This window comes from Chelonoidis abingdonii, chromosome 1, assembly GCF_003597395.2.
Source record: "Chelonoidis abingdonii isolate Lonesome George chromosome 1, CheloAbing_2.0, whole genome shotgun sequence".
In the NCBI taxonomy this organism is placed as follows: domain Eukaryota; kingdom Metazoa; phylum Chordata; order Testudines; family Testudinidae; genus Chelonoidis; species Chelonoidis abingdonii.
In genome coordinates, this window is record NC_133769.1 from 219,351,064 (window position 1) to 219,363,876 (window position 12,813).

General features: G+C 41.4%; 1 protein-coding gene across 8 annotated transcripts in view; it reads left to right on the forward strand.

Moving 5' to 3' along the window:
• The window catches only part of LOC116825693 (dystrophin), a 1,328,444-nt gene that overhangs the window by 83,709 nt on the left and 1,231,922 nt on the right, over window positions 1-12,813 (forward strand). For all 8 annotated transcript variants that reach the window (XM_075059803.1, XM_075059815.1, XM_075059808.1 and 5 more), the window contains exons 11-14: window positions 2,435-2,605; window positions 5,398-5,580; window positions 6,771-6,905; window positions 8,143-8,292. In XM_075059803.1, the coding sequence (XP_074915904.1) occupies window positions 2,435-2,605; window positions 5,398-5,580; window positions 6,771-6,905; window positions 8,143-8,292 (639 nt within the window). The remainder of the gene's footprint in view (window positions 1-2,434; window positions 2,606-5,397; window positions 5,581-6,770; window positions 6,906-8,142; window positions 8,293-12,813) is intronic.

Genomic DNA, 12,813 nt, shown 5'->3' on the forward strand with positions numbered 1-12,813 from the left:
CATTTAAATCCCAGCCCCAGCCTGGCCACTGGAGCCACAGCCAGGATTCAAAGGGCTCTGGGCTGCCCGTGGCTGCGGGGAGCCCTGAGCCCTTTAAATCCCAGGCGCAGCTGGGATTTAAAGGGCTCTAGGCTGCCCGCAGGACCCCGTGTGCATGGGATTTAGAATCCCCCCGCAGGGCGCACAGTGAGCCTCCGAGGGCTGCATGTTGTGCAGGCCTGCTTTACAGTGTAGAGTATTGTATAATAGTTATTCTACTAATTTTTCACTTGTTTTAGTTTTAGTTCTGTTAAATCTGTGTTATTTTAAGCTATTTTTGTTTGTGTACACTTTAAAACAAGTCCCCATGTTTGCATATTAAAACTGTTGACCTCAAGAGGGTATGAAGTTTTCTAAACCTTTCTTAAAACACAGAAATACAATGATTGTTTTGTACTTTTTTGTTAATATTAAAACTGGCAATTTTTAAAAAGCGATCTCTGTGTTTAGTTCGTTATAAATCATTCTATGTGGATTGACCAATCAGGATCCATTCCTGCAAACTGAAAAAAACATTCTTTCTTTGCTCTGGATTGTCTCATAAAGAAAACTAAAGAAAAATATTAAAGATGATCCATTCTTTTAAGAATTTTAATGAATCCACTTCAGCATCTCTTGGCAGATCACTGCTTTCTTCTTACTTACAGTGGCAGAACTGTTTAGCTTTACAGATCGCAAGCCCTGAGAACGCCAGGTGGTATTTTTGACCCGCCAAGAAATGCAAAAGCTTGTCCATGTATATCTCTCTCTCACCCTCAAGCTCCTTTTATATAAAAAAGAATTTGAAAAATAATGTGACTATAGTGAGCAACCAGCCCAAGATTGTTTTTCAGTGTTATGCATTCTGAATGGTGACCTAAAACTCTACAGATTTCCATTACATACACTTTTAATGGTAGTTAAAATTAACACAAACCAAAGTACCTCAGGTTTTAAAATTAGATTCTGGCCCAGTGTTGCCACTTGTCATACTTCACTTACCCATGCTTCTGAGAGTGAACCATACAATGCTTTTCCATCACCTGTCACTGGACACTTCTTGCCTTTTATGCTGAGAACAACAACAACATAAAAATCGTCTGGTGAATTTGACATCTTTGCCATAAAAAATAAACCTTCAACTTGAGGAACTGAAAGTCTATGTTATACTTACTCTTAAGTCATATTTAAACAGAAAGTAAGATATGTTACACAACAGATTTAAACTTGAGGTATATTGCACTAAATACTCTGTTAACAAACTGTACTACCTTTATCCTCTATAGAAGGAGTCCAGTTCAAAGAGCCCAACGCTTGCAAAATATAACTCCATTCAGAGGTTTAGAGAAAGTGTTATATAAAACCAACAGTTTAAAGGTTTCCATTGCGTGGATAAATACCTGAGGCAGATTAACAAAATAATACTTTGCCCTCTCTGTTTAGAGATTTTTCAGCAGAAAATCTTAAAATGCTTTACAAAAGTGGGAAAATATGTTTATCTCCATTTTACAGAGGGAGAAATTGAGGCATGGACTGTGTAAGTGACTTTGCTGTTGCAGAATGGTTTAATTGTATCTGTTGGGTTAACAAGTTTGTAAAAATTACTGCTGATGTAGTATGCTTCTCTGAAATCTGGAAAGCACTTACTTGGCTCAGTTTCACAGTCCTTTCTCAAAGAGGTCCCTTTCACTAACCTGCCTTGGAGCTTTTAGTTGTTTATTGTTATTGTGCAATATTGATGTATATAGAACTTGTTTTAAAGATCTGCTTTCTTTAATATCTCATATACTGCTTGCTTACAGAAATTCTAGTTAAAATTCTGCAGGGGGAAAAAGCCTCTAAGTTCTTGATGATAAAACTTGTGGGTGATTTTTTGTTATTGTTGTTGTTGTTTGTTTTATTTTATGGCTTGCATAATATTCTTGATGTAGTATTTCTATCTAATATGCTGATAATGATCAAAGTATACATTGCCATTGGGCATTCTTAACATAGTAACTTCAATACTAGCTATTAAATACATATAAGAAGTGCATATAAAAAGTATTTCCAACTGCAGGCATTTTTTAAGAATGTGAGGAAAATCTGCTAAGATTACTACATATGCATGCAGTGTGACCTACACCTTTGCAGATAAGGGAGAATTGCCAGAGGGCAATCATGTACTCTTTTATAAATCTTATTTGGCCACTTGAAATGTTATCTGTTATGGGGCTACTGCTAAACAAGATGCAACTTTGTGGGCTTTGTAACTCAAAATAGATACTTTGTTAGGCTTCAACTTTTTTTAAAAAAATTAATATTTATTTGATTCATTGTTAGCATCTGTAGTTTTTGCTTTTTACAATGATGAAGACTTTTATTTTTGTGCAGTAGAATATTGTATCAAATACCATTTCATGGTTCTTTCCTAAAGGCCTATGCTAAGAAGGCAGCACTAAAAGGTGGTTTGGATAAGACCGTTAGTCTTCGAAAGGATTTGTCAGAGATGCATGAATGGATAACACAAGCTGAAGAAGAATACCTGGAGAGGGATTTTGAGTATAAAACACCCGATGAATTACAGAAAGCAGTTGAGGAACTGAAGGTAAAAGGCAGATTGACTGGTTTAATTTATGTCTGAAACTCTTCTTTGAAGCCATTGCTGCACACAATCTGTTTGCTCATTTAGAAGGATTGCTTTTTATATCCAGGTGGAAAATCTGAAATTTGAAGTGATAGGTGGCTTAAAAGTAATTTGTTTCACTTTAGAGTCTGTTGAAAGATATTTAAATCTTCACAGTAGTCTGCTACAGGGTTTGGTTCCCCCCACATACACATTGCTTTATTGGATTTTGGATTCTTTGCAGTCTGAGCATTAATTTAATTAAGCAATAATTTCCAAAGAATCAGTTGTTAGCAGTAGTTAACCACTAGATCATTCTCAATAAATCAGTGTGAAAATAGTTTGATTGTTTAACTATTACATTAAACAGAGGGAGACTATAATTTAGGACTCGAATTCAGGTGTTGTGCATTTATGATATATTTATGATTTATTAGTGTATACTCTAGATCAACTGCAAGACCTGGGCTTGATGCAGGAATTTATGGTGTGGGTTATGCAGGAGATGATCGTAATGGTCACTTTGGCCTTAAAAAAACCCTCTTTGTTAAGCAGAGGGTTTTATGAAAGTTTGGAAGCATGTACCCCTACAGCTAAAGAGTTCTTCTTTACTAGCTGATAGAAAAGAAATCATGTAAATTCCTAAAGAAATCAAAATGGGACAACAGTGATTTGCCATGAATGAAATGTAACCCCATATTAAAAGTCAGCATATGCTATTGGGATATAATTAATGTGTGGAAATATCTATATTACAATAGTTCATGGCACTTTTACATTACACCATCCATTGAAACAGGCATAGTAAGACAAATTATGTAAAATTTTCTAACGGGTCAATTTCCCAGTGAAATGCAGAGAGAGTTTTTAGCCTAGCACAATATTTCATACAAATATAAGAGAATAAAATCCCATTACTGAAGTCTGAACATACAAAACATGCAATTTTTGACCAGATATAAACAGACTTAAATAATTGTCCTTCTCTAACTTACTTTGATCATATCTTGAATACAAATTCTAACTGACAAGACACATATTAAAACCTCCACTACCTTTCTTGTCTGAAACTTGTACTTACCCGGACAGTACTTCTACAGTACTCAGGGGTGGCTCCAGGCCTGCAGGAGGTCCACCAAAGCTGCGGGACCAGCAGACCGCAGGATCAGCGGACCCTCTGCAGGCACGCCTGCAGGAGGTGCACCGGAGCCGCCTGCCACCCTCCCAGCGACCGGCAGAGAACTCCCCACAGCATGCCACCCTGCTTGGGGCGGCAAAATGTCTAGAGCTGCCCCTGACACTACTAGGCAAAAAGATCATTCTCAGCCTAACATGGCTGAAAAGAGAGGCAGGTAGGAAGGAAGGGCATATTCTTGCCTGCCATATCCATTGGCACGTGGAGAGGGCCCAGAGCTTTGGGGGAAGCATTCAAAACCTCCTGAAAGGATGTTGTAGTAGATACATTCCTCCTTTTGTGCTGAGAAGCTCCAGGAGGAATTCCTCTTGAATCTCCCACTGAGGTGGTGCAGAGCTACACTACTCCAACGGGATACAACTGAGCCCATAGGTCCCAGTCCTGAAGAGAATTATGCAGGTGTTAACTTTAAATATGTGAGTAGTTTCAAGACTCTACTGGGACTTATGCACTTACCAGTAAGCACATGTCCAAGTCTTTGCAGGATCAATGTCTCAATCTGTAAACATTTTGGGGCAGAGAACTGTTGTTTTATATATCTATAAAGGACCCAGCACATTAATGATACAATATAAATAAACATTACCTTATTATTTTTAGCAATGGCACAGTAATGTCTAAAAATACCAGTCATAATCAGGACCCCATCTGCTGGGTATTTCACAAGCCCCTAAGGAGATACACCTTACCTGCATTGAGGATCTTCAGTTTAATTAACTGATAACTAATGAGAGTAACAAACAGTTGGAGGGAAAAAGAGCACAGATGAGGGTAACAGTAATTAGTTGTTGTGATTACATAGGCTAAAAATAAGAGCAGCCTGGTGGTTAAATATTGTTTAATTATCTTTAAAATTCCCTGTTAAACTGTGGTCCTCTGTGATTGCTTAACAATTGTATTTCTTTCACCTTTCTCCCTGGGACTGCTGCTCACTTCTTACTGCATCTTCTTCCAAGACCAAGCCATGTTCACACCTCAAGCCTTCCAAGCTCTGCTGTTACCTCAGACAGTGCTATTGCATGAGGGAAGGATTCTCTCTCTAAATCCTCAGCTGATTCTGGGGTTGAGTGGGATGATCCAAAGAATGCTCACGCAGAAGCTCAAATTTGAAATACAGCTGTGACTGGGGTCTTAGACAGAAATTTGATTTTTGTATTTTAAATCTCCCCAATTGACTGTGCACTGTTAAAGATGGTTAATTGAATTTATTTGGAAGTAACACAAAAGATGTTTTAATCTGTTATGTCAAATATTGCAGCATTGATGCCTGAAGCATTTTCTCAGCAAGTATATTATTGAAATTTTGTTTTGTTTTGTTTTCTCACTACTCCAAAAGATTCAGTAGTTCTATATTGTATAATATATTTATTTGTTATTCATGATAAATTTGTATGTTGCCTCCAAAATGAAAACAATTTTCATTGAACTGTCAAAGAAGATATCAGCGTGGTTGGGCATTACTTCCTTGATTCTTCTTTCTTTCAACCTAAGTAGAATCTTGATAGAATTATTTGAACTCTGATTTCTTCTCTACAAGTCAGGACCAAAGTCATGACCATCATTTACTTCTGTTTTACAGAGAGCAAAAGAGGAGGCCAGACAGAAAGAGGTGAAGGTGAAGCTACTCACAGACTCTGTGAATAATTTTATAGCAAGAGCTCCACCTGCAGCTCACGAAGCCTTAGAAAAGGAACTTGACATATTAATTACAAACTACCAGCGGCTCTGCAGCAGGCTAAATGGAAAGTGCAAAACTCTGGAGGTCAGCTATTTTGTTGGTCTTTAATATTACAACTACTCAACTGCAAAAATAACATAGACGCTAGCAGATGGATTAGCAGATAATAAACTCTTATCTTTGTCTTCTTTACTATTGTCATGCTAAATAAACCGTGCTCATATTAAGTTGCTGTAAATATAGTTCACAACCACAGAATCACAATAGTTATCCTGATGGAGCACAGTTATATATTCAGAAATGTCTGGCTAAACATAGTGGAGAGTGACCTACCACAGAGATTTTAAACTTGGAAAGGATAGTAAGGTTTATGGCATTTCAGAATGTTTTACTTACAGTGACTTTGCTTAGTTAGATAATCAAAGATGATATAAAAATTGCAGATTTTTTAATTCTCTGAGAATAACATGATTAAGATGGGTATTCAATGTTTTAGCATTCTGTTTTGAATTCTAGCATCTAAGCAATTCTCAACTATTGCATTCAGTGTGGCTTAGAATCAAGTTTTATGTTTAAAAAATAGTTCAGTTGAAACTATGAAAGCATTGTTTCTTTGAAACATATTATTGGTTTTCAGTAAAGGATTTAAGAAAATTGCTAACTCATATAACTTTTTCTAGAATAAATCTTTAAAAGTAAAATTTACATCTTAAAGGCTTAGAAGAAAATTGGAAACAAATATATATTAAATAAAATATAGACATTTTCAAAATCAGAGCAGCTGTGAGGATTCTGTTAAAATCAACTTTTTTTCACAAGACTCTATTTGCTTTTGTGTTGGCCTTCTGTTGAAGCCACCAGGCACTTGAAAGCACTCCTGACATGCATGAAACTCTTGTAGATGCCAATAAACTCTGGAAAAACTAGGCTTTTAATGTATTCTTTGAAAAATGTCTGATTGACTTTGCTTTTATTTACAATGATGTGATCAGTTTATTTCTTAAAGAAGCATGAAACTATTTAAGTACAAAATGAAAAACTTGTGATGAGCCCATTGGTTCTGTACATGTGGAAAAATAATTTTGAGATCTGCTTGCTCAGGATGGAGAAAGAATATACCATGTAGTATTATAGAGGATATGGGATTGAACAGAGAACTTTGAGGGAGAGGACTCAGAGAGAAGACCCTATTTCATGGGATTAATGCCAGGAAGAAGCAGCTATGTTTTTTTTAAATTTTGATTTTCTATCTAAATGTACATTTTTTTCACCAGGAGATATGGTCATGTTGGCGTGAGTTATTGTCCTACTTGGATGCAGAAGATAAATGGTTGAATGAGATGGAGCTGAAACTCAAGGCAACTGAAAATATCCAAGGAGGTGCAGAAGAGATCTCAGAGGCATTAGATGTAAGTGCTGGCTTAACTGATATAAATTATTAAGACACGTATTGAGTTATACCAACACCATTTTGGAAAACCTTCCATTACAGATGAAAGAAACCATGAATCTGCATAACTATTTGGGAAGATACAGACTATTTGAAAATCACAAAGTACTACTTGATTCAGCAAGTCATAATTTGATTTTAATGTGTGTGCATGTTTTAAGGTAATAACTACCATGTAAATGGAATAGAGTAATCCCATGTGAAAATACTGATTTCTCATGTATGTTGATAGTAAAACATCCTACTCTTAGAAATTCTGGCCCCACTGAAGTCAATGGCAAAAGCATCAATGATTTTACTGGGGTCTGTATTTTATCCTTAGGACCTGGTCCTTTCAGTCTTTATTCGTTATTTATGAAGGCAATGGGCTATCTAAGAATTATATTTCAGTTTGTCTACATGAGGATAAAAGCACCGCTGCCTGGCCATGGCTGGCTCAGGTCAGTTAACTTGAGCTCATGGGGTTTGGGTTGTGGGGTTAAAATGTGCTGTGTAAACATTTGGGCTCAGGCTGGAGCCCTAGCTTTGGGACCCTCTACCCTCACAGGATCTACATAGCAGTCTTTCAGCCCCAGAGCTGAAGCCCCACAACCTCGACTCAGCTGATCCAGGCCAGCTGCAGGTTTTTAATCCCTGTGTAGACATATCCTCCTTCTTCTCGGTGCATCAGAGTGCAGAAAACAATTAATTGATTGGATGGAAACTTTGCATTTGGGCCCCAATCCAGTTAGAATGCTTAAGCAAATGCTTAATTTTAAGCACAAATCACATTTGATGGGATTAATGCAAGGACGATGCTATGATTTAATTTATATAATTTTGATTTTCTATTTCAATAGACATTTTTTCACCAAGAGGTATGGACATGTTGACATGAGCTATTGTCCTACATGGATGGAGAAAATAAGTCAATGGGAGTATTCATGTTTAAATTTAAGCACGTGGTTAAGTGCTTTGCTAGACTTGAGACCTTAGTTGCTAAAGCATGATTTTAGTAATGCATAGTGTACAGTACTTTGTGGCAGAAATATGAAATTGTTTGATATTTTGATCTGATGTCTGCATTTCAGTTGTGTCTGAAATGGAGGGTTTCTTTCTTACACATTAATGAAAAATGAGTGCTCTTTAGACTTTTCTGCTGCTCTGAGAAAAAGGAGAACAAATCGTGATTTTTTGGGGTTTGGTTTTTTTTCCAGTCTTTGGAAAGTTTAATGCAACATCCAGAAGATAACCGCAATCAGATTCGGGAGCTGGCACAGACTTTAACTGATGGTGGAGTCTTGGATGAATTGATCAGTGAAAAACTGGAGAAATTCAGTACTCGATGGGAAGAGCTGCAACAGGAGGTAAGTATAATATATCATCCCATTTTTTCATTCTTTTACCTTAAACAACTAGCACTTTAGCAGTTGACCTAATTTCCAAAAAAATAAAATTAGCTCCTAATTGTATAGGATAATTGAAAACAATAAGATACAGTATTACTATGCTTCCTTGTATTGTTATTATGCAGTGCATAGCAGATTGTTTTACTTTAGAAATAAGGGAATTGCTTGGGTAGCCCTTACACTTCAAACTTCAAATGTCTTCCTTTGAAAAATATCTGTGGTGAATTTAATATTAAAGAGCCCTATTCAGCATTTCTTACTCAGGCAAAACTCCCACTGAGAAGCCAACTGTTGTTTCAAAATTAAATGTCAAGTGTAATATTTGTTCACAAGTATATTTTCTGCCGAGCATGTCATAAAATGAGCACTCATGTCAATAAATAGCTTCGTCGGAAAACTTCAATAAAGAAAATATGTTTAACGTGAGGAGAGTGAAATTTGTGCATCTGACGCAGTTCATAAGGATTCTTTTTGATGTGGAAGTGGTTCAATCTGCTTTGACTGAGACTGAACACTTATTACTAATTCTTTGACAAAACCAACTAAATTCTTTATCCTTTTTACTGAGAAATCTGTTCAGAACACTCACACTCTCTCTCTCTTTCTCTCAGAGAGAGTTTTAAAACCCTTTTAATATAAAAAATAAAATAAAAATCATGCTCTGGTGTTCCCAGGAAATATTTTAAATATTATTTCAATTGACAAAATAAGATTCATTTTTCAGACTAAGGTCTGCATGGAACATGTAGTTTAGTTTGAATGAAAAATATATTTATGAAAGTATGGATATGTTTGTAATGGCAGCAGAGAAATCAGCAAATGATAAAGAAAAGTTTTCTGAAATTAAGTAGTAAGGTGAAAATCTTTTGACAGCTGTTACTGTGGTTTCTTTTCACTGTCTGACATGAGCAGAAATGTAGGATAGCTAATAATAAAAAAAAAAAAATTGCAGGTAGTCACAGCTCTGTGTCACTTTCCAATGCCATCCCAGAGTGCTTATTTATCATTCTCATTTTGAAAAGTACCAGAGTTGAGTAAATGAAAACTAAAAATATTTCAGGAATAGAAGAAGTGGCCTGACTTTATTATCCAGTTGGACCATCACTATTATAATAGGAACTAGATTGCACTGGTTACTTTGGTGTTCTGTGAAGGTAAAATCATGGGATTATCAAAAAAGATGATTCATTGCTCTTTATTGGGTGGATCGAACATACATTAAAGTAAAGTAAATGCAAAACTTTGGTGGGGGAAAAAAATCAATGAAAAGAAGTTGAATGTGGTGTACTAAGAGTGAGAGACAGCAAGAGAAAAACATGGGAAACTAGACTGCCTTTGCCATGAAAGGAAAATGAATTTTAACTTGCCAGTCTGTGGTATGGATCTGTGTTTTATATGGGAGCTAGACTCTAAGGAGACTTGAGTAATCGTAATTTGGAAGGTCATATCAAATTACCGTACTTCGAGAAACTTATAACATGAGGGGTTTGCACATGTAGCCACTTGTGAGCCAGTGTGCTGATGCAACAGCACCCCCTTTGGTCAGACAGAGCATTGCACAAAGTTTATTTAATCTGGCAGGATGGCCAGTCAGCTCCTTTTGCCTGAGTCTCTATGGTAGTCCCATTGAGGGCTATGAAATGGGTTAGTCTTGCTGAGGTGTGTGGGCTCTTCTCCTTATCCCTGTGGGTTTTGGTACTTGTGGGATTTGGAGAATTCTTTAGTTCTTCTTTGAGTGCTTGCTCATATCCATTCCAGTAGGTGTGCACGCGCTGCGTGCACGTTCGTCGGAGACTTTTACCCTGGCAACACTCGGTGGGCCGGCAGGGCACCCCCTGGAGTGGCGCCGCTATGGCTCCTGATATATACCCCTGCCGGCCCGACCGCTCCTCAGTTCCTTCTTACCGCCCGTGTCGGTTGTTGGAACTGTGGAGCGCAGTCTATCTGTTTCTCCACATCCCTAGCGATTCTCTTGACTCTCTTTTGTAAATTCTGTATATAGTGAATTAGTTAGTAGTTAGTACTTAGTTTTACTTAGTTTAGTTTTTATAGTTCCTTAGAAGGGATCGGTGGTTAACCCCGTCCCCTACCCCTGTACCGGGCTCATGCCCGGATCACCGGGCTTTAAACCGTGCGCGGCCTGCCGTCGGCCTATGCCCACAGGCGACCCACACGATTCCTGTCTGAAGTGTTTGGGCGAGTCCCACTTAACAGACAAGTGCAAGATCTGTAAGGCGTTCAAGCCCTGTACCAAGAAAGAGCGGGACGTTCGCCTGTAGCAGTTGCTGATGGAGGCAGCTCTCACTCCACCATCCTCGGCACCGTCCACGGCACCGGGCACAAGCGCCTCCTCGGCACCGCACCGCACACCCTCAGACAAGACGCCGTCCCTCAGGTCTCCGGCACCAGCTTCTGGTCGGCACCGCTCGCTGTCTCCGCAAAGCAAGAAGCATAAGCCTCCTGCGGCCGCTATTCCGGCGCCGCAGTCTGAGCGCTTATCTAAATCAGACCGCCCGGCACCGACTACATCTGCCGCGGCCTCGATGTCTGTTGCACCGTTGATTCCAGCCTCGGAAGAGCCGTCGAGTCCGGTGCCTATTAGCTCCCCGGCGCGTGCCGCAGTTGAGCTCATTGTGCCTTCAACCCCGGAGACATTCTCCGCGGCAAGGGACCTAATCGTGATGATGAAACCCGAGCTGCCTCGACTCCCGGCACCGCCAGTGCGGGTCCCAAAATCTGTTGGCAAGTTGGCTCTTATGAGATCTCCCGGCACCGTGGGACCCCGCCGTTCCAGGTCCAGATCCAGGTCCCGCAGACGTTCCAGGTCTCGCCATCGCTCCCGATCCCGCGACCGCTCGCAGTCCCGGTACTGTTCCCCATCACGGTACCGGTTGTACTCGCGGTACCACTCGAGGTCCCGGTCACCGTCCAGGCATTACCGGCACCGCTCCAGATCTCGGCACCAATCTCGGCACCGAATGTCGCGCAGCCGATCTCGGCATGAAGGCTCTCGGCACAGGTCGACCTTCCGGCACCGGCCTGGTCGTAGGTCCCGGTCACCTTCACGGCACCGGCGGGATTCCCGGCACCGCTCCCCAGGACCGCGCGGGGATGATTCTGTTGGCCACAGGGACGTATCTCACACACTCTCCGCTCCACCATGGCCATCCCGCCAACCGTCCATCTCTTCCCACGCTGACACTGCATCGTATGGGGAGTCGGACAATCAAGGTCCCCATCAGTGGCCCTTTTGGACTCCGTGGGCTTACCACCAGAGCCAAGGTAGCCACCATCCGCCACCACGCTCCGCCTCCGACCACCAAGCACCGGAGTCCATGGCGAGCAGACCCCCTCCAGCGACCTTGGAGCAGCTGCCTGCCCAGGAGGCGGACCAACAGGAGCAGCCCCTGGATGCTCCTCAGACCGAAGAGTCTCTGCATGACCCTTTGGTCCCTGGAGTCTCGTCCTCTTCTTCCCTGGACGAGGCTGTGGCGGGAACGGCAATGTCAGGGCCGCCACCTATCGACCTCAGGTCTCACCAGGATCTCCTACGCCGGGTGGCCTTGAACATAAACTTACCGGCAGAGGAAGTTCCTGAGGTAGATGACCCAGTGGTCAGTATCCTTTCAGCGGAGGCACCAACCAGGGTGGAGCTCCCCTTTATTCGTTCCATTCAGGCACGAGCCGACACCATCTGGCAGACCCCGGCTTCGATTCCGCCTACAGCGAAAGGGGTGGAACGAAAATATATGGTGCCGTCAAAAGGATATGAATACCCTTATGTCCACCCTCCACCTTGCTCGTTGGTAGTCCAATCCATCAACGAGCGAGAGCAGCACGGTCAGCAAGCTCCTGCGCCCAAATCCCGAGAGGCCAGGCGGATGGACCTATTGGGCAGGAAAATCTACTCACCGGGAGGCCTCCAGCTCCGGGTTGCGAATCAACAGGCCCTCCTGAGCCATTATAGTTTCAATACCTGGGAGGCAGTGGGGAAGTTTGTAGAGCTAGTCCCGCAGGACTCCCGCCAAGAGTTCTCAGCTCTCCTGGAGGAGGGGAAAAAGGTTGCAAGGACCTCCCTTCAGGCCTCGTTGGACGTCGCAGACTCGGCGGCTAGAACTCTTGCCTCGGGGGTAGCTATGAGGCGTATTTCGTGGCTGCAAGCATCCGGTCTGCCGCCTGAGCTGCAGTACACGATACTTTGACTGTGAGGGGCTCTTCTCACAGAAAACAGATCCTTGACTCCAGAGTCTCAAAGACAATTGTGTGATAGTGCGTTCGCTGGGAATGCACACACCGCAGACTCAGAGAAGATCCTTCCGTTCCCAGCCCCAACGGTCCTAACCCCCACCTCGACCAAGGCAGGACTTCTCCAGAAGGAGAGCCCGGACCTCTCGTAGGCACCAGTCTGGCCCTCAAGGGGATAACAACTCCGGTCCCGCGAAGCCACCGGCGGGACCGAAGTCTAACTTTTGAAGGTGC